Source organism: Gobio gobio, assembly GCF_949357685.1.
Source record: "Gobio gobio genome assembly, chromosome: 12".
Lineage (NCBI taxonomy): Eukaryota > Metazoa > Chordata > Actinopteri > Cypriniformes > Gobionidae > Gobio > Gobio gobio.
This window is the reverse complement of record NC_137105.1, coordinates 25,872,223-25,896,451: the sequence shown is the minus strand read 5'-3', so window position 1 is coordinate 25,896,451 and position 24,229 is coordinate 25,872,223. Positions and strand designations below refer to the sequence as shown.

Here is a 24,229-nt window from a genome sequence, read left to right as displayed (position 1 = left end):
GTGTGTGTAGTGCAATGTTTCTGAATACATTTTTAATAATCTGATTAATAGTTACAAAGAGCTATGTCAAATGATTATAGACCATAGCATTAAAAAAGTGTGTGTATGTGTGTGTGTGTGTGTGTGTGTGTGTGTGTGTGTGTGTGTGTGTGTGTGTGTGTGTGTGTGTGTGTGTTTGTGTGTGTATAAGCATGCATAATGGAATTAACATGAAAGAACAATTTGATATATAATTGATTTTATTTTGTCTATTGCAAAGCACCTGTGAAAAGACTTTATTAATAAGTAGGATGTCCAGCAGAGGGCAGCAGAAGACCACTTATTGGCTCACTTCCCTTTAAAAGTTAATTATTTTTAAAAGTATTCTGCACTAAAGCAATTACTATTATAACACAATCATATTTTGTCAGAGGTTATCTCTTCATTTGTACTGACACTTCACATAATTACTAGCAATGTGGTAAATCATAGTAAATAATACTAGAACGTGGTGTATTTAAAAAAAATGTAACATGCTCATAGACCATTGAAAGATATTTTCACCATAACATAACTCAAAAACATTGTGTGTGTGTGTGTGTGTGTGTGTGTGTGTGTGTGTGTGTGTGTGTGTGTGTGTGTGTGTGTGTGTGTGTGTGTGTGTGTGTGTGTGTGTGTAACGGAGGTATTTTTCTCTATGGGACTTTTATTTTGACGGGTTTTCTCTGTCTCTGCCGTGTCCGCGGGAGATCCAAGCAGATCGGAGTGAGAGGTGTTGGGAGACAGACACGCCATGATCGCTGTACAGGAAGCCAACATTTTTCTCCTTGGATCTGTAATATAGGACAGTAGTGCACGGGCAGCTTATGTTTTGCGGGTTTAGTGCATTTACATTATCTCGTGAAACATGAGAAGTAGTTAAGGCAGAAGATCGGTCGATTGCGTCATTGGACGGTGAACAGTGTTGGAGAGAGAGAGAGAGAGAGACAGAGAGACAGAGAGAGAGAGTTGCTGGAGCCGTGAGTTTCATTCATAACACTTGTTTGTGTTGCTATCCTGACAGTACGCTTTTTCTTGAGAGTTCTGCTGCTTTCTGAGTCTTGAACGGTGTCAGGGCGAGAGACATTGATTTTTTTCCTGCAAATCCATTAAGTGCACTTATTAGTGCGCGAGAATGCGTCTGTGAACTGAACGATATTTTTTTGAAGGAGTGATTTATTTCTTTTGGAGTGTTTTTGCATTTTTAAAGAGACGGATTTGTTTTTGAAAGACATTTTTGTGTGATTCAGACATTCAGTCCAGGCCGCGTGCGAGCTGAACCGGGCTGCGCCATTTTGTTCCAGAAAGTTCCTGAGTTTTTCTGGGCCACCTCTCTTGTTTCTGTTGATTACCCTGACATTCTTACATCTCATTGCCCTGTCCCAGCTGTTCATCTTGTCATCGCAAGTCATCACATCAAAGTTGTCGTTGCCACAGACTGGTACAACAGTTCAACACACACACACACACACACACACACACACACACACACACACACACACACACACGAACATTTTACTGATACGTAGTGAACAGAACTGAGTGTTTGAGTGAACTTGTGGGTCTCAATTGTCAATTTGAACTTTGTGTGAGAACTGAGTAGGGTTGCCACCCGTCCAGTAAAATACAGAATCGTCCTGTATTTGCAAGCAAAATGGCTCGTCCCCTTGTCAAACCAATACGGGACACGATTTGTTCCGTATTTTACATCTAGGTCCACACATAGTGGAGTGTGGAGAATAGCCTTCTGGTAGCAAATATAAAGAAATCAATTTCACAATAAGTAGCCTAGTACAGGAGCTCATTTGTGCGTGATTGCGTTTTAGCGGCTTTGTTGTCATAGCGGCGGAGTCTCGAGAACATGAGCTGTGCCTCTGAACTTGCGCGGTTTTTTAAAAACATGTCGAGCTCGCGTCGCGTCCACCGTTTGAACGCAAGAGGATCTCCAGATATAGAGCTGAATATCAAAAAGGTATCAATGGGTCTGACCAGTAACTCATGATGAAGTTCAGGCCAACTGCACACTTTATGAGAAGCATTTCAGTGTCTCAGACTGTCTGACTTAAAGCAGTAGCGCTGACAGACCGGTCTATGTGACAGACACATCCGTGCTTCTAAGGTTATAGGCCTATAGTTTTTTTAAATGGATAATATATTAATATAATATTCCATACATTATCAGAGCTTGGGAGACATAATTATTATTTTTTAGACAGGTTAATTAATAGATTATATCCTAATAAATGTTATTATTAATTTATAATTTAGCTAGGCTATGTTAATCATACATAAATAATCCTGTCATATAAATTGTATGACATTTAAAAAAAATTTAGATAAAAATGGGACAAATAATTGCATGTAAATATAGTCATAATTTAAGAAAATTTATTGAAAAAAATGTACATTTTTGAAATTCAAAAAAAGTGATTACTGGTTCAGAGTGACTGCTTAAAGGGACAGTTCACCAAAAATGAAAATTCTGTCATCATTTACTCACCCTCAAGTTGTTCCAAACATGTATAAATTTCTTTATGTTGAACACATAGGAAGATTGCTATGGAAGTCAATGGTGCCCCCAAAGCAGCCTGGTTACAAACTTTCTTCAAAATATCTTCTTTTGTGTTCAGCAGAACAAAGAAAATGACATAATTTTCATTTTGGGTGAACTATCCCTTTAAAGTGCACTAAATAGTCAAGTGTCTAAACACTCAAGTGTCTTATATCATTGGAAAGGTGAGTCCATGAGGAACAAAATGTGTATCTCCGATTTCATTTGCGCCATGACAAATTTTCCGCCATTTTGAATTTTGTTAAAAAACTACTTTTGCAAACTAGTCCTAGGTTTCTTGCTTGATCGGAACCAAACCAGTGCAGAAATGTTCTCTGGAGTCTGAATATCAATAATAATCGAAAAAAAGTTTAAATTTCTATTCACGGTCGCTAAGGGGCGGAAAACGACTGTTGTGGGAGGAGCCTATTTTACTAAAATGGCTATAACTCAAGTAAGAAATGAGATCTCTACACCAAACTTGGTACACATGTGTATTGTCTGAGTCTTTGGTTACGATAAAAAAATGGCGACGATTGAACACTTGGTGGCGCTATAACACAAAAAAAACATGAAAATGGCTAAAACTACCCGACCTCTAGTCCGATTGACTTGAAAATTGGTATGCAGTGTCTTGGTCCAAGGTCCCATGTATGTCTATGAGGACATTTGCCTATCTCAAAAAACATTGCCGCCACAGCCAATTAAATTATTTCAGTGTTTAAAATCTTGCTAAATAAAACTTAATGTATTTTGATGCTTGTGTGCTTAAAGGCCTTAAAGGCTTGAACCCCGCTAAATGCTGCTTGCAGCTTTAATTAGGGGTTCAAGCACGAAGTGCTGAAACCCTATTGTAATTGTATTGATTTTTAGGGGTTCAAGCACGAAGTGCTGAAACCCTATTGTAATTGTATTGATTTTTAGGGGTTCAAGCACGAAGTGCTGAACACCTATTGTATTTGTGCTGATTTTTATTATTATTAGGGGTTCAAGCACGAAGTGCTGAACACCTATTGTATTTGTGCTGATTTTTATTATTAGGGGTTCAAGCACGAAGTGCTGAAACCCTATTGTAATTGTAAGGGTTTTTATTATTATTATTCTCCGCTAAAACGCATCGTGCAGCCCAAACCGTAAGAGCTGGAGCGTTGAAACTTTGTCAGATGGTAGCCCAAAAATCGAGGAGAGGTTATCAAATTATGAGCCAAATTGGCCAATAGGTGGCGCTATAGCAATCAATTGCGCGAAACTGCTCATAACTCCTAACCCGTATGTTATAGACTCAAGTGTCTTATATCATTGGAAAGCTGAATACGTGACGTAAATAATGTATATCTCCGATTTCATTTGCGGTATGCAAATTTTTCCGCTATTTTGAATTTTGTTGAAAAACTACTTTTGCGAACTAGTCCCTGGATTTTAGCCCGATCGGAACCAAACCAGTGCAGAAATGTTCTCTGGAGTCTGAATATCAATAATTATCGAAAAAAAGTATAAATTTCGCTTCAAGGTCGCAAAGGGGCGGAAAACGAATGTTGTGGGAGGAGCCTATTTTACTAAAATGGCTATAACTCAAGAACAAAATGAGATATCTTTACCAAACTTGGTACACATGTGTATGGGCTAAGTCTTTGGTCGCGATAAAACAATCGCGACGATTGACCACTTGGTGGCGCTATAACACCAAAAAAACATGAAAATGGCTATAACCACCCGACCGCTAGTCCGATTGACTTGAAAATTGGTATGCAGTGTCTTGATCGAAGGTGCCATATATGTCTATGAGGACATTGGCGTATCTCAAAAAACATGGCTGCTATCGGCTAATGAAGTTTGAGCACCTCTAAGACAAGGTTAACGGAGGCCGATCGGAATGAAACTTGGTGGGCATCTTTGACTCATGGCCCTAGAGGTCTGTAAGAATTTTGAAAGAAATCGGCCACTAGTTGGCGCTAACGAGTTTTATGGCTCTGTAATCACGTGGTGTAGCACACATCAACCAAATATACACATCATATGATAGGTCTCCTCATGCTGAACAACTTTGCCTCTAGAAGCATTGCTGTCGATCAAACCGTTCATTAAATATCCGCGATTATGTTTAAAACCTACTTTTGCGAACTAGTCCCTGGATTTTTGCCCGATGGGAACCAAACCAGTCTAGAACAATTCTCTGTACTCTGTAGATCAATAATTATCGAAAAAAAGTTGAACTTTTGCATTTGGATGGATATAACAGGGTCATTTAGAAGAGGGGCTTAGCAAAATACACTCAAAAGCCTATAAATCCTAAAGGAAAACTCAAAACTTCACGACAATTTTTATGTCTATGTAACATAACATGCTGAAAAAGCATGCAAAGTTTCATGGAGATCGGACCATAGGTGGCGCTATAACTTTTAAAAAGCTTTGAAAACCATGTATTCCCTATGGTGAAATGCCTGTATTGGCTGTAAATGGTATTTTCCATCTCTGTAATACATAATATGCATACATTATGATAGATCTCCTCATACTGAACAACTTTGCTTCAAGAACCAATACTGTCAATCAAATCGTTATTTAAACATTCACAATTATGTTAATAACCTCATTTTGCAATCTAGTCCTAGTTTTTTTGCCCGATTGGAACCAAACCACTGCAGTATGATTCTCTGGACTCTTTAGAGCAATAATTATTTAAAAAAAGTTAAACTTTTACATCTGAATGGCTATAACAGGTTTATTTCAAGATGTGGCCTTGACCAAGTGTCTCCAAATGCCTATATCTATTCAATGAATGCTCAGATATTCTTAAAAACAAGTCAGAACATGTGTACTATGCCTCTAAACAAGCATGACAAATTTCAGACAGATAGGACAATATTTGCCTCTATAACAGTTAAAAAGCTGAAAATTATGAAAATAATGGTATATTAAGCCAATAAGTGGTCGTTTGCTGCCCCCCGCTGTTCATTTTATTGTACTACACTCTAATATTGATCTCTAAGTCATATTCAGACTTTAAAAATTCACTATTTTAACATTTACAATCACATTTAGTTAAAATTAATCTATTAAGTATTACTATTGACAACTGTCACATTGAGAAATGAGAATCTTGAAGGAGACTTGCAGGAAACATTTTGTTTACTGCAACATCATATAGTTAAAATGTCTGTATCTACAACAAAATGTGTTTGTGTGTGTGTGTAGTCCTATTTTTTTGAATACATTTTTAATAATCTGATTAATAGTTACAAAGAGCTATGTGAAATGATTATAGACCATAGTGTGTGAAAAAGTGTGTCTGTGTGTGTCTGTGTGTGTGTGTGTGTGTGTGTGTGTGTGTGTGTGTGTGTGTGTATAAGCATGTATAATGGAATTAACATGGAAGACCAATATGATATTTAAGTGAAGCAACTGTGAAAAGACTGTATTAATAAGTAGAATGTCCAGCAGAGGGCAGCAGAAGACCACTTATTGACTCACTTTCCTTTTAAAGTTTGATTTTCCACAGTATTTTGCACTAAAGCAATTACTATTATAACACAATCATATTTTGTCAGAGTTGACACTTCACATAATTACTAGCAATGTGGTAAATCATGATAAATCACATTAGAAACATGGTAAATCATGGTAAATAATACTAGAACATGGTATATCATTGTAAATTTTGCTAGAACAGGGTAAATCACGGTAGACTATGGTAAATCATGCTAGAAACATGGTTATTCATAGTAAATAATACTAGAACGTGATGTATTTCACAAAAAAATTTGACATGCTCATAGACCATTAAAAGATATTTTCACAATTACATATCTCAAAAACATTTTGTGTGTGTGTGTGTAACCATGCATAATGGAACAACTGGTTTGAAGCCTGTTTTAGAGACTATTTTACTAAAAGGGCTATAACTCAGGAACGAAATGAGATATCTTCACCAAACTTGGTACACATGTGTATGGGCTGAGTCTTTGGTCACAGTAAAATTAATTGTGAGGACTGAAAACTTGGTGGCGCTATAACATTAAAAAAACATGAAAAGGGCTATAACCACCCACCTGCTAGTCCAATTGACTTGAAAATTGGTATGCAGTGTCTTGGTCCAAGGTCCAAACATGGCCGCCATTGGCCAATGAAATTTGAGCACCTATAAGACAAGGTTAAAGGAGGCCGATCGGAACAAAACTTGGTGAGCATGTTTGACTCATGGTCCTAGAGGTCTGTAATAATTTTTTAAGAAATTGGCCACTAGTAGGCTCCAACGAATTTTACGGCTCTGTAATCACGTGATGTTTCACATATTCCCACAATATTGATATAATTTGATAGATCTCCTCATACTGTACAACTGTGCCTCTAGAAACATTGCTGTCAATCAAATCGTTCATTAAATATTCGTAATTATGTTAAAACCCTACTTTTGCAAACTAGTCCCGTTTTTTTTGCCCGATCGGAGCCAAACAAGTCTAGGACAATTCTCTGCACTCTCTAGATCAATAATTATCAAAAAAGTTGAACTTTTGCATCTGGATGGCTATAACAGGGTCATTTAGAAAAGAGGCGTGGCAAAATACACTCAAAAGCCTATAAATTCTAAGGGAAAGCTCAAAACTTCACGAAAATTGGTGGGCATATGTGACATTAGATCCTTAACAAGCATTAAACGTTTTATAGAGATCGGACCATAGGTGGCGCTATAACTGTTAAAAACCTTTTAAAACCATGTTTCCTATGGTAAATTGCCTGTAAATTGACTTTTCCATCTATTATTTCAGTGTTTAAAATCTTGCTAAATAAAACTTAACGTCTTTTGATGCTTGTGTGCTTAAAGGCCTTAAAGGCTTGAACCCCGCTAAATGCTGCTTGTTAGGGGTTCAAGCACGAAGTGCTGAAACCCTATTGTAATTGTAAGGGTTTTTAGGGGTTCAAGCACGAAGTGCTGAAACCCTATTGTAATTGTAAGGGTTTTTATTAGGGGTTCAAGCACGAAGTGCTGAAACCCTATTGTAATTGTAAGGGTTTTTATTATTATTATTCTCCGCTAAAACGCATCGTGCAGCCCAAACCGTAAAGGCTGGAGCATTGAAACTTTGTCAGATGGTAGCCCAAAAATCGAGGAATGGTTATCAAATTATGAGCCAAATTGGCCTATAGGTGGCGCTATAGCAATCAATTGCGCGAAACTGCTCATAACTCCTAAACCGTAAGTCATAGACTCAAGTGTCTTATATCATTGGAAAGCTGAATACCTGACGTAAATAATGTATATCTCCGATTTCATTTCCGGTAGGCAAATTTTTCCGTCATTTTGAATTTTGTTGAAAAACTACTTTTGCGAACTAGTCCCTGGATTTTAACCCGATCGGAACCAAACCAGTGCAGAAATGTTCTCTGGAGTCTGAATATCAATAATTATCGAAAAAAAGTTGAAATTTCGATTCACGGTTGCTAAGGTGCGGAAAACGAATGTTGTGGGAGGAGCCTATTTTACTAAAATGGCTATAACTCAAGAACAAAATGAGATATCTTTACCAAACTTGGTACACATGTGTATGGGCTGAGTCTTTGGTCACGATAAAACAATCGCGACGATTGAACACTTGGTGGCGCTATAACACAAAAAAAACATGAAAATGGCTATAACCACCCGACCGCTAGTCCAATTGACTTGAAAATTGGTATGCAGTGTCTTGGTCCAAGGTACCATATATGTCTATGAGGACATTGGCGTATCTCAAAAAACATGGCCGCTATCGGCTAATGAAGTTTGAGCACCTCTAAGACAAGGTTAACGGAGGCCGATCGGAATGAAACTCGGTGGGCATGTTTGACTCATGGCCCTAGAGGTCTGTAAGAATTTTGAAAGAAATCGGCCTCTAGTTGGCGCTAACGAGTTTTATGGCCCTGTAATCACGTGGTGTTGCACACATAAACCAAATATACATATCATATGATAGGTCTCCTCATGCTGAATAACTTTGCCTCTAGAAGCATTGCTGTCAATCAAAGCGTTCATTAAATATTTGCAATTATGTTTAAAACCTACTTTTGCGAACTAGTCCCTGGATTTTTGCCTGATCGGAACCAAACCAGTCTAGGACAATTCTCTGGACTCTCTAGATTTATAATTATTGAAAAAAAATTGAACTTTTGCATTTGGATGGCTATAACAGGGTCATTTAGAAGAGGGGCGTAGCAAAATACACTATACAGCTTATAAATCCTAAAGGAAAACTCAAAACTTCACGAAAATTGTTATGTATATGTGACATAACATGCTGAAGAAGCATGCAAAGTTTTATGGAGATCGGACCATAGGTTGCGCTATAACTGTTAAAAAGCTTTGAAAACCATGTATTCCCTATGGTGAATTGCCTGTATTGGCTGTAAATGGTATTTTCTATCTCTGTAATCAGGTGGGGTAAAAAACATCCACATAATGTGCAGAAATTATGATAGATCTCTTCATACTGAACAACTTTGCCTCAAGAACCAATACTGTCAATCAAATTGTTATTTATTTATTCACAATTATGTTAAAAACGTATTACCTAAAATTGCCACCAGATGGCAGCAGAAGACCACTCATTGGTTCATTCTGCTTACTAAGCATATTTAAACTTTATAAAATCATTATAATAAATGTTGCAAATGACATTTTGTCAATGTTTATCAATTAATTTGTTCATTTGATTAATGTTTTTACAATAATTATTAAATTACAATTAAAATAATGCCTGAAAATATGTTTTAACCCCTTACCAGTCACCCCCACTTTTGGCAAAGGAGTGCAAAATGACATACCCAAAATAAAATTGTTGCTGCTAATGAGTCCTTCTGACTACACACAAATCAAAGGTATCATTTGAAAGCTGACACTTGACAGTTTACCATGAAAGACTCAAAATTACTCTAGAAATTACTAGTAGAGAGATAAATAAGCTCAAACACAATGGACAATTGAAAAAAAAAATTATAACGGTTTATGAACAAGAAAAATACATAAGGCAGAAATATATATGGATCTGGAAACACAAGTAAACTAAAGCCACATGTCTTTTAAATGTACGTTTCAAATTTGAAGTTGATACAAGCCAAAATGACTTTTTTACAAGCATTTAGTTCTGAGTATGTCTAGGCACCTTTCCAAAAAGGCCACTTGGAGACTCCAAAGGGACACTTGGTAACCACCTTTTACCATGAGGTATAACCAGTTTGTTTGATCATTTCAATCTATTTTCTCATTACAACATGACAAAGCTCAATTTATATACTTTCTCTGGTATATTTTTCACCCCTAAATGTTTATAAAAATGCATGTATGTGCATATTTTTTTGTAAAATAATATTTTTTTGAAAGAGCTCCAAAAGGACACCAAAGTGACACTTGGTAACGTATAAGACGTTTAACAAAGTCTTTGTTCACTTCCATTAATTTAAAGGTTTAGAATGATGACATACATTATTTAGCAAATAAAAAGTTTTATTTATGTATATATTGTATACAGCAACAAACATCTGTTCCTTAGTTATTCAACACAGTGATAACCCCCCCCCCCCCCAAAAAAAAACCCCAAAAAAGGACAATTTACAAAGTACTGAGTTTGTCTCGGTCTTCCTTTCTTTCCTCCTCCCCTGGAACTTCTGGAGGCAGCGAGAGATGTTGCAGCCAGGCAGGGACGTTTTGTCGGTTGTCCAGAGGCCTCTGGTACCCAGTCATCATCTGAAGTTTCCTCACTGTTGAATTACACAAAAAGGATTAGAAATAAACCCATCACAACTGTTTATCTTACACATAGAAAAAACTACAGCAATTTACTCCCATACACACTCTATTGTTGCCCTGATGGCACATTTACATCAGCTTACTGATTTTCTATTCAAATTCAAAGAATCATTCACATACAGTGATCTACCTACATACACACTCTATTGTTGCCCTGATGGCACATTTACACAAGCTTACAAATTTTCTATACAAATTCAAAGGATCTTTCACATACAGTGATCGACCTCCATACCCACTCTGTTGTTTCCCTTCTTGAAACATTTACACTACCAGCTAATGACTCAGACTGTAATCAGACAATAATCATACACCAAAACAGTTTCTTCTCTCAAGAAACATTACTTGCTTCACATTATTTGCTTACCACAAAGTACTGCGCTGTCTCTGTCTTCCTTTCTTTCCTCCTCCCCTGGAATTTCTGGAGGCAGCGAGAGATGTTGCAGCCAGGCAGGAACGTTTTGTCTGTTTTCCAGAGGCCTCTGGTACCCTTTCATCATCTGAAGTTTCCTCACTGTTGAATTACACAAAAAGGATTAGAAATAAACCCAACATAACAGATTATCTTGCACAGAAAATAGCACATATTATTGCATTTTTTCCTCTGACACATTTGGTCTGAACTTTGTCCTGCTTTCTACATACACAACTGTACATACATAAAGTTATATGCTCAAGTACGTTGTACAGGGTTTCTTCTAGAGGTTTACCAATACTCCCATGTCACATTTCGATAAATAGCACAATACTGAACTCACAATACAATATTATTGCGATACTCCAAGGCATATTGTAAAAAGGATAACAAAAAATATACCGAAATGCTAAATTTGGTATTACATTAGGAGTGGATATGAATAGGCTTGGACCTGGTGCTGATAACCAAACGCACAGAACAATGGTGACAACATAGTAAAAACTATTCTGGTGATAATAGCCGAAAAGACTGAATTATTTTGGACAAATATGCTTACACTCTCACCCACTCACTGACTAGATATATTTAAATATTGCTGGTCACTTTTTAGTGGCAACATAAGACTTTTGTCATTATCAGGTCCCACAAATATTCCCCCATTGCATTACTATACATTATATGCAACATTTTATAGTAATTGAATGTAGTACTGACACTAAAACACTGTGAAATTTAACTTTTTCCTCACACTGTCATTTTTATTTTGGGTGAAATATACACAATACAGATTTTCACTATCCACGATACATTGTTACAACTTACATCACTAGCTTCTTACTCAGAACTTGAATAAAAAAGGAATTTTGCGGTACTTGAATGTACTAATAAGCCGTAATAGTGTAGAAACACAAAACTACAAAACAAAGCAACAAAAACGTACTAAATGTAGACACTTACCGATCTAAAACAGGATCGAGACCTTCCAAAAACATTTCCTCTTCTTCAGAGTCGACGCTGGATACAGCACTCTCTTCTGAATATTCCACATTTTCTTCATCACTGCTTCGCAAAAGTTCTTCCAATGCAGCAGCAGGAGAAAATAACTTCTGACCTCAACGTGGATCCATTGCAGGCGAATGCTAACAGAGCGAGCGCTAGTGAGCAAGTGTAGCAATGGAACCTCTGTGCGTCACGAGGGGCGTGCGTGAGTAATTTTCCAGGATGCAAATGGTTACGCAAACAAAAATACAATGTGATACTCGCGAGATTTATGCTAATCAACACATCGGCGTATTCGTTATTGCATAGACTACATGTTAGATGACAACACAAGACTTTCCCATTGCTGTTTTTTTTTTTTTTTACCAAACACATTTGAATGTGGATAATCATGCGTCACCAAAAGTGACTGTCATCTTTCAATCTTTTCTAAAATTGCGTGGCTAGTTTTCATCAGATATCTTCTGGGCGGTTCTCATTCAGTTCCAGACACTCTACTAAATACATTGATACGTTATATTTCATTGAATAATGCGCTTCATGCGTACAGTTCATCAAATAAACAGGACAGCGTCCTCGTGATTAGTAAACTTCAGGAAGTAAACAACAGAAGTTCTATAGCTTTTTTTTACCAGTTTGCTTGTTTTTTGACAAATATTTACTATGGACATCGTACACTGGACTCTTCCCATGGAAAAAAGGTCGAAGTCACCATTATTCTGCCAAACATTACATTTCCAAAGCACAAAAAGGTAAGGGACCTCCCTCTCTTTGTTGTCATATCACATTGTTTAGATTCATACAGAATGACAAAAAAACGTTGCAAAGTTATCTTGATTGTATAATGCTTATACAGATACGAATCTGCAGTCTCTTATCTTTCAAACAATGTACTGGTTGACCTTATTAATTGACAAAATGATATTGTAAACTAGCGATCAATGTAAACACTATCAAACGCGGGGCCGTCGGCGATCTTTGAACACAAAGGGGTTAAAGGGGAAAACCTGGAATAAGCTATTTGTTACCCATCATTTATTTCAAATATCTATATCTCCAACAAAATGTGCATGTGAGTTAAGCACGTCTGAAGACATTAACTTGGAAAATGTGCCAATTAAATGAAAAACAGACATTTAAAATGAAAATGAGCCAATGAGTGGTTCTCTGCTGCCACCTGCTGGGCTTAAATGGTCATTTTGTCATTCTATTTACTTATCATGTTCTATAATTCCTATTTAGACATTATAAAGTCACTATTACAATATTTACAATTACATTTTGTCAAATTAATTTATTTCAAATATATTATGGCGTATTACCTAAAATTGCCACCAGATGGCAGCAGAAGACCACTCATTGGCTTATCCTCTAAACTAATATTGTTCAATCATATTTAAACTGTGATCGTGCAGACCAAAGCGTAAATGCTAGAGACTTGAAACTTTATCAGATGGTAGTACAAAAATCGAGGCTAATGTTGTCAGAGTATGAACTTGATTGGCCAATAGGTGGCGCTACAGCAATCAAAAGGGCGAAATGGCTCATAACTCCTAAACCGTATGTCGTAGACTCAAGTGTCTTATATCATTGGAAAGGTGAGTCCATGACGAATAAAACGTATATCTCCGATTTCATTTCCGCCATGATAGATTTTCCGCCATTTTGCATTTTGTCAAACAACTACTTTTGCAAACTAGTCCTAGGTTTTTTGCCGGATCGGAACCAAACCAGTGTCAAAATGTTCTCTGGAGTCAGATTATCAATAATTATCAAAAAAAGTCGAAATTTATATTCACGGTTGTTAAGGAGCGTAAAAATAATCGTTCAGGGGGGAGCCTATTTACTAAAAGGGCTATAACTCAGGAACAAAATGAGATATCTTCACCAAACTTGGTACACATGTGTATAGGCTGAGTCTTTGGTCACGATAAAAAAATCGCGACGATTTAACACTTGGTGGCACAATAACGTGAAAAAACATCAAAATGGCTTTAACCACCTGACCGCTGGTCCGATTGACTTGAAAATTGGTATGCAGTGTCTTGGTCCAAGGTACCAAGTATGTCTATGAGGACATTGGCGTATCTTAAAAAACATGGCTGCCACAGCCAATTAAATTTGAGCACCTATTAGACAAGTCTCATGGCCCTAGAGGTCTGTAAGAATTTTGAAAGAAATCGGCCACTAGTTGGCGCTAACGAGTTTTACGGCTCTGTAATCACGTGGTGTTGCACACATCCACGAAATATGCATATCATTTGATAGATCTCCTCATACCAAACAACTTTTTCTCTAGAACTGTTGCTGTCAATTAATATGTTCATTAAATATTCCTGAGTATGTTCAAAACCTACTTTTGCGAACTAGTCCCTGGTTTTTTGCCCGATTGGAACCAAACTAGTCTAGGATAATTCTCTGGACTCTCTAGATCAATAATTATTGAAAAAAAGTTGAACTTTTGCATTTGAATGGCTATTACAGGGTCATTTAGAAAAGAGGTGTGGCAACATACACTCAAAAGCCTATAAATTCTAAGGGAAAACTCAAAACTTCACGAAAATTGTTTTTGCATATGTAAGATAACATCTTTAACAAGCATGCAAAGTTTTATGGAAATCGGACCATAGGTGACGCTATAACTGTTAAAAGCCTTTTAAAACCACGTATTTCCTATTGTAAATTGCCTGTATTGACTGTAAATGGTATTTTCCATCTATTATTTCAGTGTTTAAAATCTTGCTAAATAAAAATTAATGTCTTTTGATGTTTGTGTGCTTAAAGGCCTTAAAGGCTTGAACCCCGCTAAATGCTGCTTGCAGCTTTAATTATTATTATTCTCCGCTAAAACGCATCGTGCAGCCCAAACCGTAAGGGCTGGAGCTTTGAAACTTTGTCAGATGGTAGCCCAAAAATCGAGGAGAGGTTATCAAATTATGAGCCAAATTGGCCTATAGGTGGCGCTATAGCAATCAATTGTGCGAAACTGCTCATAACTCCTAAACCGTATGTCATAGACTCAAGTGTCTTATATCATTGGAAAGCTGAATACCTGACGTAAATAATGTATATCTCCGATTTCATTTCCGGTATGCAAATTTTTCCGTCATTTTGAATTTTGTTGAAAAACTACTTTTGCGAACTAGTCCCTGGATTTTTGCCCGATCGGAACCAAACCAGTGCAGAAATGTTCTCTGGAGTATGAATATCAATAATTATCGAAAAAAAGTTGAAATTTCTATTCACGATCGCTAAGGGGCGGAAAACAAACGTTGTGGGAGGAGCCTATTTTACTAAAATGGCTATAACTCAAGAACAAAATGAGATATCTTTACCAAACTTTGTACACATATGTATGGACTGAGTTTTGGGTCACGATAAAAGAATCGCGACGATTGAACACTTGGTGGCGCTATAACACGAAAAAAACATGAAAATGGCTATAACCACCCGACCGCTAGTCCGATTGACTTGAAAATTGGTATGCAGTGTCTTGGTCCAAGGTACCATATATGTCTATGAGGATATTGGCGTATCTCAAAAAACATGGCTGCTATTGGCCAATGAAGTTTGAGCACCTCTAAGACAAGGTTAACGGAGGCTGATCGGAATGAAACTCGGTGGGCATGTTTGACTCATGGACTTAGAGGTCTGTAAGAATTTTGAAAGAAATCGGCCACTAGTTGGCGCTAACGAGTTTTTTGGCTCTGTAATCACGTGGTGTTGCACACATCAACCAAATATACACATCATATGATAGGGCTCCTCATACTGAACAACTTTTCCTCTAAAAGCATTGCTGTCAATCAAATCGTTCATTAAATATTTGCGATTATGTTTAAAACCTACTTTTGCGAACTAGTCTCTGGATTTTTGCCTGATCGGAAACAAACCAGTCTAGGACAATTCTCTGGACTCTCTAGATTAATAATTATCAAAAAAAAGTTGAACTTTTGCATTTGAATGCCTATAACAGGGTCATTTAGAAGAGGGGCGTAGCAAAATACACTCAAAAGCATATAAATCCTAAAGGAAAACTCAAAACTTCACGAAAATTATTATGTATATGTAACATAACATGCTGAAAAAGCATGCAAAGTTTCATGGAGATCGGACCATAGGTGGCGCTATAACTGTTAAAAAGCTTTGAAAACCATGTATTCCTATGGTGAAATGCCTGTATTGGCTGTAAATGGTATTCTCCATCTCTGTAATCAGGTGGGGTTAAAAACATCCACATAATATGCATAAATTATGATAGATCTCCTCATACTGAACAACTTTGCCTCAAGAACCAATACTGTCAATCAAATCGTTATTTAAACATTCACAATTATGTTAATAACCTACTTTTGCAAACTAGTCATAGATTTTTCAACCTGATCAGAACCAACCCAGGGCAGTACAATTCTCTGGACTCTTTAGAGCAATAATTATTTTTTTAAAAAGTTAAACTTTTGCATCTGAATGGCTATAACTGGGTTATTTCAAGATGTGGCCTTGACCAAGTGTCCCCAAATGCCTATATCTATTCAATGAATGCTCAGATATTCTTAAAAACAAGTCAGAACATGTGTACTATGCCTCCAAACAAGCATGAAAATTTTCAGACAGATAGGACCATATTTGCCTCTATAACAGTTAAAAAGCTGAAAATTATGAAAATAATGGTATATTAAGCCAATAAGTGGTCGTTTGCTGCCCCCCGCTGTTCATTTTATTGTACTACACTCTAATATTGATATACAAGTCATTTTCAGCTTTAAATAAATCACTATTTTAACATTTGCTATCACATTTAGTTAAAATTAATCTATTAAGTATTACTATTGACAATTGTCACATTGAGAAATGTGAATCTTGAAGGAGACTTGCAGGAAACATTTTGTTTACTGCAACATCATAAAGTTCAAATGTCTGTAACTACAACAAAATGTGTGTGTGTAGTCCTATGTTTCTGAATACATTTTTAAAAATCTGATTAATAGTTACAAAGAGCTATGTGAAATGATTATAGACCATAGCATTAAAAAAGTGTGTGTGTGTCTGGCCTTGACCAAGTGTCCCCAAATGCCTATATCTATTCAATGAATGCTCAGATATTCTTAAAAACAAGTCAGAACATGTGTAATATGCCTCCAAACAAGCATGACAATTTTCAGACAGATAGGACAATATTTGCCTCTATAACAGTTAAAAAGGTGAAAATGACAGAGTTCATATGAAAATAATGACCAATATGTGGTCTTTTGCTGCCCCCCGCTGTTCATTTTATTGTACTACACTCTAATATTGATCTATGGTTATAGATACATGGTTAATCATAGTAAATAATACTAGAACGTGGTGCATTTCACAAAAAAATGTGACATGCTCATAGACCATTAAAAGATATTTTCACAATAACATATCTCAAAAATATTGTGTGTGTGTGTGTGTGTGTGTGTGTGTAACCATGCATAATGGAACAACTGGTTTGAAGCCTGTTTCAGAGCCTATTTTACTAAAAGGGCTATAACTCAGGAACGAAATGAGATATCTTCACCAAACTTGGTACACTTGTGTATGGGATGAGTCTTTGGTCAAGGTAAAAAGAATTGTGAGGATTGAACACTTGGTGGCGCTATAACATAAAAAAACATGAAAAGGGCTATAACCACCCGACTGCCAGTCCGATTGACTTGAAAGTTGGTATGCAGTGTCTTGGTCCAAGGTACCACGCATGTCTATAAAGGAAATTGGCGTAGCTCAAAAAACATGGCCGCCATTGGCCAATGAAATGTGAGCACTTATTAGACAAGGTTAACAGAGGCCGATCGGAACAAAAGTTGGCGAGCATGTTTGACTCAGGGTCCTAGAGGTCTGTAATAATTTTTTAAGAATTTGGCCACTAGTAGGCGCCAATTAGTTTTATGGCTCTGTAATCACGTGATGTTTCACATATTCTCACAATATTGATATAATTTGATAGATCTCCTCATACTGAACAACTTTGTCTCTAGAAACATTGCTGTCAATCAAATCGTTCATTAAATATTTGTGATTATGTTAAAAACCTACTTTTGCAAATAAGTCCCTGTTTTTTTGCCCGATCGGAACCAAACCAGTCTAGGACAATTCTCTGGACTCTCTAGATCAATAATTATCAAAAAAAGTTTAACTTTTGCATTTGGATGGCTATAACAGGGTCATTTCGAAAAGAGGCGTGGCAAAAAACCCTCAAAAGCCTATAAATTCTAAGGGAAAGCTCAAAACTTCACGAAAATTGGTGGCCATGTGTGAGATTAGATCCTTAACAAGCATTAAACGTTTTATAGAGATCGGACCATAGGTGGCGCTATAACTGTTAAAAACCTTTTAAAACCATGTTTCCTATGGTGAATTGCCTGTAAATTGAATTTTCCATCTATTATTTCAGCGTTTAAAATCTTGCTAAATAAAACTTAATGTCTTTTGATGCTTGTGTGCTTAAAGGCCTTAAAGGCTTGAACCCCGCTAAATGCTGCTTGCAGCTTTAATTAGGGGTTCAAGCACGAAGTGCTGAAACCCTATTGTAATTGTAAGGGTTTTTATTATTATTATTCTCCGCTAAAACGCATCGTGCAGCCCAAACCGTAAGTGCTGGAGCGTTGAAACTTTGTCAGATGGTAGCCCAAAAATCGAGGAGAGGTTATCAAATTATGAGCCAAATTGGCCTATAGGTGGCGCTATAGCAATCAATTGTGCGAAACTGCTCATAACTCCTAAACCGTATGTCATAGACTCAAGTGTCTTATATCATTGGAAAGCTGAATACCTGACGTAAATAATGTATATCTCCGATTTCATTTCCGGTATGCAAATTTTTCCGTCATTTTGAATTTTGTTGAAAAACTACTTTTGCGAACTAGTCCCTGGATTTTAACCCGATCGGAACCAAACCAGTGCAGAAATGTTCTCTGGAGTCTGAATATCAATAATTATCGAAAAAAAGTTGAAATTTCGATTCACGGTTGCTAAGGTGCAGAAAACGAATGTTGTGGGAGGAGCCTATTTTACTAAAATGGCTATAACTCAAGAACAAAATGAGATATCTTTACCAACCTTGGTACACATATGTATGGGCTGAGTCTTTGGTCACGATAAAACAATCGCGACGATTGAACACTTGGTGGCGCTATAACACAAAAAAAACATGAAAATGGCTATAACCACCCGACCGCTAGTCCGATTGACTTGAAAATTGGTATGCAGTGTCTTGATCCAAGGTGCCATATATGTCTATGAGGACATTGGCGTATCTTAAAAAACATGGCCGCTATCGGCCAATGAATTTTGAGTACATCTAAGACAAGGTTAACGGAAGCTGATCGGAATGAAACTCGGTGGGCATGTTTGACTCATGGCCCTAGAGGTCTGTAAGAATTTTGAAAGAAATCGGCCACTAGTTGGCGCTAACAAGTTTTATGGCCCTGTAATCACGTGGTGTTGCACACATAAACCAAATATACATATCATATGATAGGTCTCCTCATGCTGAATAACTTTGCCTCTAGAAGCATTGCTGTAAATCAAAGCGTTCATTAAATATTCGCGATTATGTTTAAAACCTACTTTTGCAAACTAGTCCCTGGATTTTTGCCTGATCGGAACCAAACCAGTCTAGGACAATTCTCTGGACTCTCTAGATCAATAATTATTGAAAAAAAGTTGACCTTTTGCATTTGGATGGCTATAACAGCGTCATTTAGAAGAAGGGCTTAGCAAAATACACTCAAAAGCCTATAAATCCTAAAGGAAAACTCAAAACTTCACAACAATTATTATGTATATGTGACATAACATGTTGAAGAAGCATGCAAAGTGTCAGGGAGATCGGACCATAGGTGGCGCTATAACTGTTAAAAAGCTTTGAAAACCATGTATTCCCTATGGTGAATTGCCTGTATTGGCTGTAAATGGTATTTTCCATCTCTGTAATCAGGTGGGGTAAAAAACATCCACATAATATGCAGAAATTATGATAGATCTCCTCATACTGAACAACTTTGGCTCAAGAACCAATACTGTCAATCAAATTGTTATTTATTTATTCACAATTATGTTAAAAACGTATTACCTAAAATTGCCACCAGATGGCAGCAGAAGACCACTCATTGGTTCATTCTGCTTACTAAGCATATATAAACTTTATAAAATCATTATAATAAATGTTGCAAATGACATTTTGTCAATGTTTATCAATTAATTTGTTCATTTGATTAATGTTTTTACAATAATTATTAAATTACAATTAAAATAATGCCTGAAAATATGTTTAAAAGGGGAAAACCTGGAATAAGCTATTTGTTACCCATCATTTATTTCAAATATCTATATCTCCAACAAAATGTGCATGTGAGTTAAGCACGTTTGAAGACATTAACTTGGAAAATGTGCCAATGAGTGGTTCTCTGCTGCCACCTGCTGGGCTTAAATAGTCATTTTGTCATACTATTTACTTATCATGTTCTATAATTCCTATTTAGACATTATAAAGTCACTATTACAATATTTACAATTACATTTTGTCAAATTAATTTCTTTCAAATATATTATGGCGTATTACCTAAAATTGCCACCAGATGGCAGCAGAAGACCACTCATTGGCTTATCCTCTAAACTAATATTATTCAATCATATTTAGACTGTGATCGTGCAGACCAAAGCGTAAATGCTAGAGACTTGAAACTTTATCAGATGGTAGTACAAACATCGAGGCTAATGTTGTCAGAGTATGAACCCGATTGGCCAATAGGTGGCGCTACAGCAATCAAAAGCGCAAAATGGATCATAAATCCTAAACCGTATGTCGTAGACTCAAGTATCTTATATCATTGGAAAGGTGAGTCCATGAAAAACAAAACGTATATCTCCGATTTCATTTCCGCCATGATAGATTTTCCGCCATTTTGAATTTTGTCAAAAACTACTTTTGCAAACTAGTCCTAGGTTTTTTGCCCGATCGGAACCAAACCAGTGTCAAAATGTTCTCTGGAGTCTAATTATCAATAATTATCAAAAAAACGTCGAAATGTATATTCACGGTTGTTAAGGAGCGTAAAAATAGTTGTTCAGGGCGGAGCCTATTTACTAAAAAAGCTATAACTCAAGAAAAAAATGAGATATCTTTACCAAACGTGGTAGACATATGTATAGTCTGAGTCTTTGGTCAGGATAAAAAAATCGCGACGATTGAACACTTGGTGGCGCAATAACGTGAAACAACATGAAAATGGCTTTAACCACCCGACCGCTAGTCCGATTGACTTGAAAATTGGTATGCAATGTCTTGGTCCAAGGTACCAAGTGTGTCTATGAGGAGATTGGCGTATCTCAAAAAACATGGCTGCCACAGCCACTTAAATTTGAGCACCTATTAGACAAGTCTCATGGCCCTAGAGGTCTGTAAGAATTTTGAAAGAAATCGGCCACTAGTTGGCGCTAATGAGTTTTATGGCTCTGTAATCACGTGGTGTTGCACACATCCACGAAATATGCATATCATTTGATATATTCTAAGGGAAAACTCAAAACTTCACGAAAATTGGTGGGCATATGTGTCAAAACATCCTTAACAAGCATGCAAAGTTTTATAGAGATCGGACCATAGGTGGCGCTATAACTATAAAAAACCTTTAAAAACCATATGTTTTCTATGGTAAATTGCCTATATTGCCTGTAAATTGACTTTTCCATCTATTAGTTCAGTGTTTAAAATCTTGCTAAATAAAACTTAATGTCTTTTGATGCTTGTGTGCTTAAAGGCCTTAAAGGCTTGAACCCCGCTAAATGCTGCTTGCAGCTTTAATTAGGGGTTCAAGCACGAAGTGCTGAAACCCTATTGTAATTGTAAGGGTTTTTATTATTATTATTCTCCGCTAAAACGCATCGTGCAGCCCAAACCGTAAGGGCTGGAGCGTTGAAACTTTGTCAGATGGTAGCCCAAAAATCGAGGAGAGGGTGTCAAAGTATGGCCCCGATTGGCCAATAGGTGGCGCTATAGCAATCAATTGCGCGTAACTGCTCATAACTCCTAAACCGTAAGTTGTACACTCAAGTGTCTTATATCATTGGAAAGCTGAATACCTGAATTAAATAATGTATATATCCGATTTAATTTGCGGTATGCAAATTTTTCCGCCATTTTGAATTTTGTTGAAAAACTACTTTTGCGAACTAGTCCCTGGATTTTAGCCCGATCGGAACCAAACAAGTGCAGAAATGTTCTCTGGAGTCTGAATATTAATAATTATCGAAAAAAAGTATAAATTTCGCTTCAAGGTCGCAAAGGGGCGGAAAACGAATGTTGTGGGAGGAGCCTTTTTTACTAAAATGGCTATAACTCAAGAACAAAATTAGATATCTTTACCAAACTTGGTACACATGTGTATGGGCTGAGTCTTTGGTCACGATAAAATAATCGCGACGATTGACCACTTGGTGGCGCTATAACACGAAAAAAACATGAAAATGGCTATAACCACCCGACCGCTAGTCCGATTGACTTGAAAATTGGTATGCAGTGTCTTGGTCCAAGGTACCATATATATCTATGAGGACATTGGCGTATCTCAAAAAACATGGCTGCTATCGGCTAATGAAGTTTGAGCACCTCTAAGACAAGGTTAACGGAGGCCGATCGGAATGAAACTTGGTGGGCATCTTTGACTCATGGCCCTAGAGGTCTGTAAGAATTTTGAAAGAAATCGGCCACTAGTTGGCGCTAACGAGTTTTATGGCTCTGTAATCACGTGGTGTTGCACACATCAACCAAATATACACATCATATGATAGGTCTCCTCATGCTGAACAACTTTGCCTCTATAAGCATTGCTGTCAATCAAACCGTTCATTAAATATCCGCGATTATGTTTAAAACCTACTTTTGCAAACTAGTCCCTGGATTTTTGCCCGAAGGGAACCAAAGAAGTCTAGAACAATTCTCTGGACTCTCTAGATCAATAATTATTGAAAAAAAGTTGAACTTTTGCATTTGGATAGCTATAACAGGGTCATTTAGAAGAGGGGAGTAGCAAAATACACTCAAAAGCCTATAAATCCTAAAGGAAAACTCAAAACTTCACGAAAATTTTTATGTATATGTAACATAACATGCTGAAAAAGCATGCAACGTTTCATGGAGATCGGACCATAGGTGGCGCTATAACTGTTAAAAAGCTTTGAAAACCATGTATTCCCTATGGTGAAATGCCTGTATTGGCTGTAAATGGTATTTTCCATCTCTGTAATCAGGTGGGGTTAAAAACATCCACATAATATGCATAAATTATGATAGATCTCCTCATACTGAACAACTTTGCTTCAAGAACCAATACTGTCAATCAAATCGTTATTTAAACATTCACAATTATGTTAATAACCTCATTTTGCAATCTTGTCCTAGTTTTTTTGCCCGATTGGAACCAAACCACGGCAGTATGATTCTCTGGACTCTTTAGAGCAATAATTATTTAAAAAAAAGTTAAACTTTTGCATCTGAATGGCTATAACAGGGTTTTTTCAAGATGTGGCCTTGACCAAGTGTCCCCAAATGCCTATATCTATTCAATGAATGCTCAGATATTCTTAAAAACAAGTCAGAACATGTGTATTATGCCTCTAAACAAGCATGAAAAATTTCAGACAGATAGGACAATATTTGCCTCTATAGAGTTAAAAAGCTGAAAATTATGAAAATAATGGTATATTAAGCCAATAAGTGGTCGTTTGCTGCCCCCCGCTGTTCATTTTATTGTACTACACTCTAATATTGATGTATAAGTAATATTCAGACTTTAAATAAATCACTATTTTAACATTTACAACCACATTTAGTTAAAAATAATCTATTAAGTATTACTATTGACAACTGTCACATTGAGAAATGTGAATCTTGAAGGAGACTTGCAGGAAACATTTTGTTTACTGCAACATCATATAGTTAAAATGTCTGTATCAACAACAAAATGTGTTTGTGTGTGTGTGTGTGTGTGTGTGTGTGTGTGTGTGTGTGTGTGTGTGTGTGTGTGTGTGTGTGTGTAGTCCTATTTTTCTGAATACATTTTTAATAATCTGATTAATAGTTACAAAGAGCTATGTGAAATGATTATAGACCATAGTTTGTGAAAAAGTGTGTCTGTGTGTGTGTGTGTGTGTGTGTGTGTGTGTGTGTGTGTGTGTGTGTGTGTGTGTGTGTGTGTGTGTGTGTGTGTGGACTGGTAATCATCACGTTATGGGGACAAAATGTCCCCACAAAGATAGCAATATCCGAAATCCTCATCCTTGTGGGGACATTTTTAGGTCCCCATGAGGAAAACATCTTATAAATCAGACTAAGTGATGTTTTTTGAAAATGTAAAATTGCAGAATGTCTCCTGTGAGGGTTAGGTTTAGGGGCAGGGGCAGTGTAGGGGGATAGAATATACGGTATGTATGGTATAAAAAC

The 24,229-nt window shown here is 36.8% G+C and overlaps 1 protein-coding gene across 1 annotated transcript; it reads right to left on the bottom strand.

The window, feature by feature from the left end:
• Positions 1-685: 685 nt before the first annotated feature.
• On the bottom strand, positions 686-11,826 carry LOC307134757 (uncharacterized protein; the record flags this gene model as incomplete). The annotated part of the gene is made up of 4 exons (XM_079830754.1): positions 11,722-11,826; positions 10,714-10,860; positions 10,160-10,297; positions 686-812 (listed from the first exon to the last, which is right to left on the bottom strand). The coding sequence occupies exons 1-4, from the start codon at positions 11,754-11,756 to the stop codon at positions 686-688; spliced, it is 447 nt and encodes a 148-aa protein (XP_079686880.1). The 5' UTR covers positions 11,757-11,826.
• Between the last annotated feature and the right edge of the window lie 12,403 nt (positions 11,827-24,229).